This window comes from Platalea leucorodia, assembly GCF_965183815.1.
Source record: "Platalea leucorodia genome assembly, chromosome: 16".
Taxonomy (NCBI): Eukaryota; Metazoa; Chordata; class Aves; order Pelecaniformes; family Threskiornithidae; genus Platalea; species Platalea leucorodia.
In genome coordinates, this window is record NC_138838.1 from 1713267 (window position 1) to 1726119 (window position 12853).

General features: G+C 48.8%; 1 protein-coding gene across 3 annotated transcripts in view; it reads left to right on the forward strand.

The window, feature by feature from the left end:
• Positions 1-12853, forward strand: part of LOC309597920 (S-adenosyl-L-methionine-dependent tRNA 4-demethylwyosine synthase TYW1-like) — a 110310-nt gene that overhangs the window by 74369 nt on the left and 23088 nt on the right. For all 3 annotated transcript variants that reach the window (XM_082327916.1, XM_082327918.1, XM_082327917.1), the window contains one exon: positions 8318-8428. In XM_082327916.1, the coding sequence (XP_082184042.1) occupies positions 8318-8428 (111 nt within the window). The remainder of the gene's footprint in view (positions 1-8317; positions 8429-12853) is intronic.

Here is a 12853-nt window from a genome sequence, read left to right on the forward strand (position 1 = left end):
GCTGGGGAGGTTGCCCCGCTGCTCTCCGAGCTGGGCTGCGGAGCTGCCACAGCGCCTGGCGTTGCAACGTGAGCTGCTGGAGGGGGGCGAGCGTGCGGCAGCCCGGCGACTCGTCCGTGGGCTCACCCGCGCCTCGGCCGCCCTGCCGAGGCCGGGGGAAAGGAGCCGCATCCCCGTCTGCCGGCCCCCATCGTGACCTTGAGCTCTGGCCATGGGGCACTGCTGTTGCTGGGGCCAGGGTGCGAGACACTCTCGAGACAAAAATTTTGGACTCTGCTGAGTGAGAGACCAGGATCTCAGGTCCAGTTAGTGAAATATATATTTTTTTTTTTATAATAAGTATCCTTCCCTCACCCTGTTCAGTTTATTTTTGTTCCTTGTACCCTCTTCTGGCATTCAAGGGATATAATGTGTTTTGGGGTAGCTTGGAAAGATTTTAGCAAGAGTTGCCTGAAGGGAAAATATTGCTTTTCCCCAGCTTGGTTCTTCGTTCCTTTGTCTTCAAATCTACTTTGTCCTTAAGCGTTTGGGGAACAAAAGGCTGAGCTGGCCCCTGTTGACTTGCATTTTTGAGACCCCGTTATAAAAGGGTGGCAGTTGCTGCGGAGTTTTCAGAATGCAATGAGAAAGGGCAATATCTCTTTCCTGAGCCTGCTGCCAACACTGATGTGGTTTGTGTCCTCCAAAGAGTAAGATTTTAAAGACTTGGGAGAACAAGTCATATTGTGGTACGTGCCAAAGTGGTTCTCAGTGTTTTTCCTTCTTTTAAGATATTTCTTGGACAATATTCTATATTAAAGTGCCTTTAATGGACCAACTACCACATACAATCCCAAAGAAACTGCATGTGCTATATTTTAGAGAAGTCTGCTGTGATAACCTGAGCAAAGGTTTGGGAAGTCGAGGGGTATTGGTATAAAACTGCTTGGTTTCTACCCACATGCTTAGTGTCCTGGTGTGGGACAAAGCAGCCTGCCATTAGCTGCCTTTTATACCTGAGGTCGTGGGTTGAGAGTTGGAGGCGTTCATCAGAACTGGGCAGGGTCACCCAAGCACGTCGTCCCTCTGCTCCAGAGCGCTGTGCGCTAGCCTGAAGGAACAACTCCCGGCGTGAAGGACTCGCAGAACCCAGTGCGAATTGTCCTTAAGCAGCAGCACGGTCCCTTCCCAGTGCTATTCTGGCACCGTTGAGGATGGGCTTTGTGCTCCTGGCGTGCGTTGTGACCGGCGCTCGTTGCCGTTACGGTGATGTGCTCTGTCAGAGTAGCATCTCCTCCTGAGTCAACTGATGTACCCAGGGCAAGAGTAAAAGCGTTGCTGACCCCTGAGCTTTGGGACAGAGAGGGGATTTCCTGGCAGAGAAGGGTGGTCCTGCAGGGGTGCTGCTCCCTGGGGCACACGTGGGCACCTGGAGGAGCCCAGCAGTGATGCTACTCAGCCTCTTGGGAGGCTGCTGAGATTTTCGGCAGGGCCTGACTCCTCCATCCTTAGCCCTCATTCACCTGCATGGTGAACACGCTGTGACCCACAGCCATGCAACAGCTTTCTGTACCTTGCAGAGACAGAGATGACCTCTTTTCCGCCGCGTAGCTGCAGATTGGAGCAGAAGCATTGAGAAGTCCAGTGCAATGGTCTGCTGTGGCCCTGTGAGGAGACTGGTTGGGCCTGGAGTTCCACCAAAGAGGCTCCATTTGGCTTTCAAGTGTTCACAACTGAAAAAATAATAACCCTTTAATAGTCAGTTGTTCTGTTTCTGCGATCAGCTCTTTGTAGAGCATGCTCTTCAGCCGAGATCTCAGCCAGGCGAAGGCTGAAGATTGCTGCTGGATGCTCGCCTTTCGCCCGGGCTGGGTAAGCGCGCTCGGAGCAGAGGGCTGCGCTGGAGCGAGGACGCATCCTGCTTTCCACGCAGACCTGCGGGCATCGTGCCGTAGAACCGCTCTGATCAACTCCACGCTTTTCACAGTATCACTTTAAAAGTTATTCTGACTTCCCCAGCCTTGAGTCGATTTGCCTCAGCATATTCAACTGCTCTTCTCTCTGTGCTCCCGGCTCTCCACTGAGCTCTGATTTACTGGTTATTTAATCTCCCTTGGTTATAACCTGACGGGCAGTGGGGCTCCCGCTCGGGCTGTAATTAGGCTGCTCGGCCGCAGCTCTCTTGCCCTCCCAAATTGTTGTTTTGTGCCGATGCTCACCCGATCTAAGGGAGCCTTCTCTAAAAGCTCCTGCTTGTTGTCCTTCTCCATGGAGGTGGTCTGCCTGCGGCCCTTGGCTCTCCTCCTGCAAGGCACTTGAGAAGAATCTGCGGCTCCTCGGTGGGCAGGGGGGAGCTGTCGCGGTGGGAAGGCACCTCTGGAGATTGTCTAGTCCAGCCTTCCTGCTCAAAGCAGGGTCAGCTCGGTGGGTTGAATGCTGAATATCTCCAAGTATGGAGACTCCTCAACCTCCCCAGGCAACCCCTTCTGGTCTTCAGTCACCCTCCCTGTAGAAATTTCAATTAAAAAGGCAATTTTCTGTGCCGCAGCCTGTGCCCGTCGCCTCTTGTCCTTTCCCTGGGCGTTGCTGGGAAGAGTCTGGCTCCATCTGCTTGATTCCCCCCACCAGGTATTTATTTACAAGGACATATTCTCTCTTGTTTTCTTTTCCATCTCTCATTTTCCTTCGCCACCCGACGGGCAGGCGCGGTCCTGCTGGCGCTGCCCCTTCCTGGGAGGCCGGTGGTTGGCACGAAGAGCTTTCTGGCGTAAAATAGATGCAGCTCCACGCCCTCAACTTTCACCCGTTCGAAAGGCTCGTTATCACATTAACTTTTTCTTTTCCACTAATGTTATTCTGATGGCTGTCTGAAGTGAAATAATGGTTGCTTTTCCTGGAAACGCGGAGCGTAAAGCATTGCAGTCTGGTTTTATATCCTGATGGTTTAGATCATTAAATTCTCAGGGCTTAAGCTCTTATTTCTTGTTTTTCAGTGCTTATAAGAGGATCTCCTGGGGCCCTATTGTACAACCAAATACAAATAATACATTAATAAAACAGGATTGTGTATTTGTACTGCCGGCAGTCTGTAAGGATTACTTGTGTATAACATTTTGCGGTATTAGGCCCTTAGTCATTTTGATGTGTCTCTTCTACCACTTTAAAAAAGTGGCTTTCTCTCTGCTCAGGCGACGCTTGAGAGATGTTGCCCTCTGGAAAGCGGTTTCTTCAGTTGCAATATTAATTTCTGATTTTTCTACCTTTTTTCCCTGTATCCCTTTGGCAATGTTTCAGTTTCTTTACCTGTTTCTTTCACCACTGGTCGTGATTAGTTAGTACAGTTTTTGTGATAGTTTTTGTGATAGTTCAGCTATTGAAGTGATGGATAATACACAGAGACTGCAGTTATTACTTGTCAGTTAGTGCTGCCCTACGGGGGGAAAAGCCCTTTTAATGCGCTTGTAGCAGTTTTAGTTTTATGAAGTACTTGAACTTCAGAGTTTGACTTCTAAAATGATCTAGGATGTATATTGGAGAGCATTAAAAATGAGATTTAAACAGGAGAAAACCCCTCCCTTCATGCAGGCGTTTATTCTTGTAGGAAGAAATGCTCGCTGAATCTTTGTACTTAATGTACGTTAGAAAATGTTGTGATAAAAGTAAACCGATAAGGTTTCATCCTCTTTTTGCATTTACTCAGCTCTGCCAGCCCTCCTCGTGCGTTCAGCCGGTCAGCCTGAGCTTTCAACCATTTTCTGGTGGCATTTTATGTTTAGTCCCTCTGCGGAATGAATGCAAAATTAATATTTTTTTTGCAGGAAAACTGTTTGCATGCCTCAGCCCAGTTCCAAAGTGGGAGAGAGAACAAACTCTTAGTTATAAAAAGAAAGCATGGAGAGTGAGCGGAGATGAGCCCCTAAAAAACATTTTTTAGATTAGAGAGGGAAGAAGCGCGATGGTCCCAGCACGCGCAGGCACGGAGGTGCCGGGCAGAGGGTGTCCCCGCTCGCCCTGGCTTGCAGGGTGACCAGCGACTGGACTTCAGACGCCAGCGGAAAGGGGAGGGAGGGCTGGCGGACTGCTCGATGGTGGTCATCACACGTGCACGCCCTCTGCCAACGTAAGATTTTTTGCAAACGTTTGTATTTTTGCGAAATTTTTGCTGGTCCGGTTGGGTTTTGGTCACGGCTGTGTGCATGTCCCCCTGCTTCGAGCCAGAAGCAGCCGTTGGTGGCTACGTGCCAGCTTTCCACGTCGCAACCACCGCCAGCTTTCACGTCGCCACCTCCCTTTGTCTTGGTGGCGGGCACTGGGAAGCAGGGCGGCTCTTCCAGTTGCTGTCAGTGATCTGTAGCCTCCCCTGATCCTTCCCCCCTCTGCTCTGGCAGTTGCAGGGATGATTTGGGAAACACCCAGGCGTGTGTAAAAGAAGTCACCAAGTGCTGGAGGCTGTGCCTGTGATCCCAGGAGGAGGCAGGGCTCCGTGGGGTCAGTCCCGTGTTTGGCAACCCCAGGGGACCCCGTCTTCTGCGTCGGCAGAGGATTGAGCCACACGTGTAAGAGCGAGCAAGAAACCGTCCTCCGTGCTGCCTCCTGGAGAGCGGTCCCAGAGACGGCCGTAAGCGCAGGGCTGAGGGCTGGCGCATAAGAACCCAAGTGTCTATGTTTCTTCTTTAATAATCATGTATGTTAATCTTTGCAATTTGATTTCATCCATTTTTAATAGAATAGACTTGGATTTTTTTGAAAAACGTATTACTTCCACTGTATTTTGGCAAGAAACATGAGCTGCAGGCAGTCCCCTCCAGCGCGGTCTCCTGTGGGGTGTAGACGTGTTTGGCACATTCTTCTGCCAGCAGGGATGGAGGGGTGAACCCCTATCACCCCCCAAAAATACAGAGTGGTCCTCTGAAGTCACAGCATGGCGCTCCCAGAGTCATCTCCCTCCCATCAGTTCACTTGAATTTTTGCTGCTAAGATGCTATTCGTTTTTTATTGCTGCGAGTGATCCTTTCCAGCCTTTAGAAAATGTTTTTCATCCTTTTGGAGATCTCATGTAGGAATTGAACCTTGGGAGAACACTTGGTGGCCTTTTCTAGGCTTGCTGCAAGCAATGTGGCGGTACCGTACATGGCACGTGTCACACGTGTGTCCTCCAGGGTAGCAGATGCCCTCCTGAACTGCCAGCACATCAGGTACCTACAGATCTGGCTCTCGCTGCTCCGCAGAGGTGACATCCAAAGCTCTAGTTGATCCACTTCACACTTGGGCTAGGTATAAATATTTTTTATTGGTCTATAGGAGCTTTCCATACATCCATTGATATCATTCGCTACCCTTAATTCCAGCACTTGAGACCAGTTTCTGCCCGGTCCAGTCTCCCATTATCTGTACGTCGTGTTCAAGTTCCCCAAGCAGCAAGTATCTGCTGTCTGAAGCTCAAGTGGATTTTTTTAAGACTTTCTTCCCACAAATGGATTTCCCATGTTTTATTTCCCTGTGTTAAGGCTGAGATTTTCTTTTCTTTTTTCCTTTTTTTATATCCTCCGCTGCTGCAGGGTATTCAGCCAGCAGTGCTGGATTTAACAGGCTGCGCTGTCCCGCTCTCTCTGCTCATTGCCAAGCTGCGTTGTCTATGCACGACAGAGACGTCCAGAAATCTGCTCTTAATTTTAGCACAAAACCACACTGCCAAAAAAGAGCCACCCCCAAAGCCTTCGCTTCGTGGTGGACTCCCCACTCTCATCACTGCACTGGGGACCCAACCTCCCAGTCTGAGGACTGGGTCTGGATCAGCAGCCTTTGGGAGGGGCTGGTATTAAAATATTATTTTTTTTATTTACTGTTGCCTTGAAGCTGCCTGCATTTGTTTACCACTGTGAGCTGACCTTTGGGGAGACATTTCTCGATTAATTGGGTATCTAATCGCTTCAGACGATTGACAGGCCTGTGCGTATTGGAGTTTTTCCACTTGTTAGATATTTTCTCTCCGGTTTCTTCTTTCCCTGTTATATGGCAAATGATGCGTTTATTTTTTGTATTAGTTCCTTCACTGTTTTTCTCTTTAGTAATCAACTGTGGATTTCATACTTGCCTGCTGTCTGTTGGCCTGAACCTTTTTGCCAATCCATTCAAATCATAAGAGTCTCTTGTTCTTAAATAGTAAAGTAGAGGGCAGCTATTTTAATTCTTTCAATATTTAGTCTTCAATAATCACCCTCTCAATAATTCTTTACTCTCCACAGACTTTTTTTGAAAGAAGCTCTACCTTTCATTACTTTCGCAAGACGCTGACTCCTTGTAGGTATCGAATCCTCGCTCGTGTTTATTTCCCCGCTGAATTTTGCAGCTTTACCCGGTGCTTTAGGTTCCCAGGACGACAGGCAACGGGCAGTGAGCGCGCTGGGGGGCTGCTGCAGGCACTGCGTTTAGTGCCCTGCACGTACGTACCCCGAAAACCGGCCCTGGCTGTGGTCAGATGTTAGTGGGAGGAAGAAGATGCTCTTGTTTTTTCTTTGTTTGTCCTTTAGATATTTGTTAGTAAATAATCTGGAATGTTTCTGTAGCAAACTGGTGTAGAAAATATTTTTCTTCCCTGTGGAAAACATAGAAATGAGTTTTAGGTAAGTGTTGTTTTGATTTTTGTACAGAAGGCAAAACTCAGGTAGGTGGCATGTAGGTCAGAGGCTCTGAAGAAGTAAAACGTTGCTAGATTGGGGATTGGAACTGGGACGTACTGGTTTTATCTGGGGAGGGGTAATAGCATGAACATTTTAATAGCCTTGGACTGGGACTCGGGGTCCCGGGATCCATCTCGGCTTTGCCCCTGGCCAGTGGATGCTGTCAGAGGTATCGCAGTGGGGAACGGTCTGAGGTTCAGTGATGGAAAGCTCAGTTCAGGAACAGCTCTCCTTACTAGCCTATCCTTCTGGGCTGAAAAATGTAAAACTGGGTAGCGTGCGTGCTTCCCACACGTGGCCCTGAAGTTCAGGTAACCTCGTGCCACAGGTGTGACATGGGTAATAGGTAAGGGAGAACTCAACCCGAGTCTGATCCTGGACTTTCTGGAGCAGGAGAATTCGGTTCCAGCCCTTGCTGCGCGGTGAAGTCCCAGCCCTGGGATGCAGCCTGGCCCCAGCCGTGGAGTCTTGGGATGCCGTGGATTTGTTACGGTGCTTTTGCTCTGGCTAAACTGGTGCTTTTGTCACGTTTTACTGTCTACAGTGTGCCAAGGAAGGAAAATGAGTTAATTCAAAAAACAATTTTGCTGGAAGATTGCTCTATAAATAAATTGCAGAGATAAGTGAAATAAAACATTAGTGGAAGATGAAAGGAAGGAGAGGGGAAAGATGGAACCAAGCGGACGCAAGCAGCGAGACTGGATTTGTTCCATAGCCAAGTGCTTATATTGATAGTAGAAGTCCTTTTGTCACCAGTAACTTCTTTGGTGAGCAGCCCTTAGAGGGAAACTCAGAATAACTCCAAGCAAAGCAGTTCTCAGAGTGCTGTCTGCCACCATGCACAGAAATAACTCAGGTCCGGGCATCTCGGAGAGGCCCCGGTGTGATGAGGAGCTGCGGCGCTCGGCGGCGGGATGGAGCGGACGGGTCCCGGCGGGGATGCTGCCAGGCAGCCGCCCTGCCCTGCCGCGCAGGGCGAGGGGGGACCGGTGCCGCTCTCGCAGCCCGTAGCGCTGCAGCTACCGTGTTTGTGCCTAACGGCTTGCACCACGCTTTGTATAAGGCTAGGTCAGAAGCAGGGTATTTCCAATGTTTCCCAGTTGTGATTTTAATTGTCGCTTTGTGCTTCCAATAAAATGTTCTGCCTAACTGATCGCAGGAGAGCCTTTTCTCTGCGATGTAGTACCTAATGTGCTGGACGAGTTCACAGGCAGGGGCAGACGATGGTCTGTCTAGTCTTGTTCGTCCTGTCCAAAAGTCACCAATGCCAGATGATCCAGCTGGAGGAAATAAAATACCTGTATAGCAACTGATGGTGAGACTTTATGCCTGGGGAAGCAAATCAAAGAGAGAGAAACTTCCTGGTTATTTTCCCATTAAGTTAAAGCTCCTGTAAAAACAAATTGCCTGGGATATGGAGAGGGAAGAGAAGTCTTTGTACAGCGAAAGGTGGCTCAGCTCACAGATACTGCAAGGAGCTTTCTTGAAAGAACAAGTGAGAGGGCTCCTGGTTTGGATCTGGTTTGTTTTAGCCTCTGCGTTCTTGGAATAAATTAATGGTTTGGAGGTTTTTTTCCCTTGTTTGGAGCTGCGTGGAAGGCTGGAACATCCTCCCTGTGTCACAACGTGTTGCTAATGTAATTTTTCCTTTATTTCAGCAACAGCGCACTGTTTACAGGCTGACACTGGTGAAAGCTTGGAATGTGGATGAACTCAAAGCCTATGCTGACCTGATATCCCTCGGTAAACCAGACTTCATTGAGGTCAAGGTGAGCTGCACAGAGCTATTCTATTTTTTTTTTTTTTCCATCAGTATTTTACTCTTTTCCTCCCCATTTCCCACCCCCCCACCCCAGTCTTACACTTTTATACAAGTAAATGCAGTTCTTCCAAAGATTTCAGTGATGCGTAAGGAACTTACCTCTTGCTGTTAAAGTTAGGCAGCCAGGTTTCTAATATTTTATGTGTGCATTTGGAGTAGTCTTCAGTGTTACGCAAGACAAGCTTTGTACCAGCCAGCATCAATTTCTGCTCAACAGAATCATAACCCTCTGGTCTTTTTTGTATTTCTCATGAAAGCAGAGACTGATAAATAAATATTGCTTCTTTTATGTCAAGCAACATTTTAAACAAAATCTTCTGGGACAAGCTGGTAGTTTGTGGTATTATTCTTCCCATCCTGGCCTTGAATTCTGCCAGGGGAAAAGGTGATAACGCCTGGCTTACTGATGCGATGTTTGTCAGGCTGCGCAGGGAAATACTACCCTCTGGGACTGGAGGAGCTGCTAACAGGAGAATGTGAGATACAGCAGGGCAGGAGGTGCTTTATCTTGGGATTAATCAATTTAGTGTTTAGAGAATGTAAAAAAGGCACATTACAAAGTGTTCTGTAAAGAATCACTATCAGCATTTTCATCCAGCAACTGCCCTGCAGACCAGCACACTTACCTCAGCTGTGTATTTTTGCACCTCTATTACTTCTGGATTTTTTCTTTCCTTTCTCTTTTCTCTTTTCTTTCTCTCTTTCTTTTTTTTTTTTTTTGACCTTTATTTACTGCTGCTTTGAAGAAAAAAAAAACACCTGGAGTTTGCTGCAATTTCCTTATGAAACAAAACCCGAAGGCTTTGATATTACCAGTGTGGAGAGGTCTCTTTCTCTCTGAACGTGCTGCTGAAGTTAATAGCTTAATACAAAATAAGATTTTGAGTATGGTTTGGGGAAAAAGCCTCAGTTTCACAATGTGTATCAGACTGTTTTATATTCCTCAGGTAAAACCTTGCAGGAAGAGTGCTCCTACGGGGCCCTTCCACCTTGCCTCTCCCAACACTTTCTGCAGCCTGGTAGTACAAGATCCTTCCAGCGTGGAAGGAGGGCAGAGATGAGCGTGTGCGCCAGCGTGCAGTATGAGGCTGTCGGCGTACGTGCTACTTAGGCTGCTCTGTCATGTGTAGTGACTTTAATTAGTAAAAGGAGTCAGGTGTAAGTTAATCAATGTTTCTGAGCGCTCTCCAGGGCAAACATCTGTCTCCTCCAAGGCAGAGGGCTGCTGTTCCCTTTGCCTGGGGAAGGATTCAGCCTTGCAGTCGTGGTTTCCCAGCAGCGTGGAGCTCGGCTCTCCCGGCAGCTCTTCCCTGGCAAAGTCATGCCTTGGACTGCCAGGGAAATGGCTGAGAAAAGAGGTGGTTGTAGAGGTATTCCCAAGGTGGTCATGGATGTACTCCTGACGCTCTTCTGGCTGGGACGGGCTCCTGCCCGGACTGCTTCAATTGAAAATATCGTCGTTGCACTCCAAGTGCTTCAAAGTGCTTTTCAGATCTCAACCAGCGAGGACTTTCTTTGAGGAAGGGATATAGATTGAACACTTTGCCCTGTTTGCAAAAGTCAGAACTGAGGCAGAGCGGGGCTGCGTGACATTCCCCGAAGCCAGGTAGCAGGGTCGTGTGGCTGGGGGCCCAGCATCACTCGTGTGCCTGCCAACGCCAGCTGCAGAGGGGGCTCAGAGGGGTGCACCCGCACCTGCTGGCCACGTGCTGTTGGGTGGGTTTGGGTCTTTTTGTGGACCGGTACGAGTGTAAGTTTGCAGTTTGTTTCTTTTTTTTTAAAGAAGGGTGAATGCTGTTCAATGTTACTTAGTTAAACTTGCAAGTGGGATGCTTTGATCTAAATGTCATTTTCTCAGAAATATTCCAGCAGGTAAGTGAAGTTCTGCAAGTGCTGGAGGACAGAAGTGTCTACCAGGGTGCTGCTCCTTGCCAGATCGTGGTGTCTTCAAGCGAAGGGCCAGAACATCTCATGCCTCCATTTCTTCTTCCATGTATGGTTTAGCATTGTGCTTACACGATGGCCACGAAAGCAGTCTGCGGTTGGCATGCGGAAAGTCTCTTGTCTTTCCAGTCCCAAGAGCAGCAGGGACACGGGGAAACTCGGGTTTAAGCCTTTTCAAAGGACTCAGCATCTCTCTCCCTTGTCTCTGCTAGTTGCTGTAGTTAGGCTGGGAGCGATGGGGAAAGTCTTCCCTGGTTGCAGCCCTCATTACAAACCACAGTACGGTGTTGCACAACTTCATTGCGATCTGTATACTCAAAGTCCAAAAAAAAAAGGTCTTCTTCAGTTTGCTCTTTGTTTCTGGTCTAGTGGAGGGAGGACGATTTTCCAAAGCTCTCAAAACCATACAGCAAGTCTGACAGCAGCTAAGCCCCGCAAGAGAGAAGCGAGCAGCTGAGTACGAGACGACAGACTAATTCCTTTTCAGCTTCAGCAGCAGAAATGAATTGTCAGGGCGCTGCTCCGCCTTGTTCACCAGCAGGCTCTGAAATAGTCTCGTGTTTGGGCTTTTTTTCCATTTAATTGAGCTTTTAAATAGAGCTGCACTGTCCTGTTATCTTAATTTCAAAGACAGGAGAGCAGGGTTCATGTACTTGAAGCATGAAGCACGCCGTTGTGAGCAGCGTTGCTGGAGCACCCATTTGCAGCAGGAGCTGAACTGATGTTAATTGCTGCCTGAAACAAATGGTGCAGCTCTGTGCTGGCACAACATTTGGGGTTTAAATGGCATTTTCATCCCTTTTAAAAGTCACAGAATTTTGTGATGGCTTCCCTGGAGCAGGGGACTTGCTTGACACTAGGTTGTGTTTAAATAGACCCTAAGTTGGATGAAAGGTCTTGCTCACAGATTTTTAGATGAGATGTTTTTATGCGAGAGCTAGGGGTTTTTTTAACAAAGTTGCCTTTCTTCCTTGCCTCTTTGGAGCAAGTGTAATGTTCCAAAAGGCGGGCGCTTGGTGCTCTGTAGAGAGCAAGTATCTCACGCTAAATATAGTATTAGCCCGGTCCATGGCCTTGTTTGTTTTGCGTAGTTTCATCTGCCGATTCCCGCTAAACAGCAGCGTTTCTGAAGTGCGGAAGATTTGGCTCGGAAGGGAGGCGCGACGGCTTTCTCCTCTTGCTGCGCTGTCTCTGACTTTGGAATGCGAGGGGATTCCAGGGTTTCTCGCCTCCAGCGTGGAACCAATTTTTCCCTTTTCTTGGCCAGAAGGAGTAAGCGGCGTGTTCTGGAGTGGCCGATGAACGACGAGTTGTGTTGCCGCAGGGTGGTGAGAGAGTCCAGCCAGGCACCAGCAGCAGAGGTGGACAGAGGGGATGCCGTCTTCAGGACGGCTTCCTCGGCTGCCCTCTGAAGCATCGATGGATTGCTGGCGGAGTGCTGTGCGCCCCGCGCTGCTGGAGACGGTCGTGTCGCTGCTGTGCCTGCACTCAGACCCTTACCCCATGGTCTGTCCTACCTGAATCACTGCGTTACCCTCCCTTGCGTTCAGCTGTGCGCTCTGCAGACAGCTTGTTTGCCTCCGATCTTTAATCCTGGCTCGCGCAGCTCTCGGCCAGCGCCCTACCCATGAGATCAGCCTTCTCTTACGGCAGGATGGTGGTGCAGATGGCCGCTGCGGTGGTTTGAGGCATCTGAGCTGCGCTGTTGAGCAAACTGGAGTGGAGAACGCTTCGAGGTGCTTCCTTGCTTCTGGCTGTGTGCCTGTGGGGTGAAGCAAAGAGCTGGGGTCTCTGTCCCTGCCGTGCTTGACTGCTCTGGAGTAAAAGGTGAGCAGATCTCCTTCTCAGCAAAGGAGAGCAGCAGAAGAGGGGCTGCATCATACCCCCTCCCCAAAGCCTGGGCGTTTGCGATTGTGCAGGCAAAGCGTACGTGAGCAGAGTGACCCCACAGACATAATCCCACAGCATTCAGGGTGATGCTTGATACAATAGTACATAAAGTTGCGAGTTAAATTCTGACCCAAAGGGAGAAGGTAGGGTTGAGGTGGGTTCACATCTAGCACTCTTGTTGCTGTTGGTGTTTCCTTTCATCACTCCATGTACTGATCTGCACGTGGACAAAAACTCCTGCCAGCGTGTCCCTGGCCTTTAGTCCAGCCCCAACAGTTGTGGTGTTCACACAGCGTTTGTGACCTGCGAATTTTCCTTAAAAGACTTGATATTTTTGATTAAAAGTAATTTCTTCTGTTCCTTTGAGAATGAAGCATACTGAAGAATCTATTTGGCATGTGGATAGGGCTTAGCATTTTTTTTCCCAAACCCCTAGTGTGATAGGTTAAAAAGGCAAAGTCCAGGTCCTGCTCAAAGCAAATAAAAAATATTACGAGATATACTGGAAAGCATCTGCCAGAAAACGAGGCTCATCTCA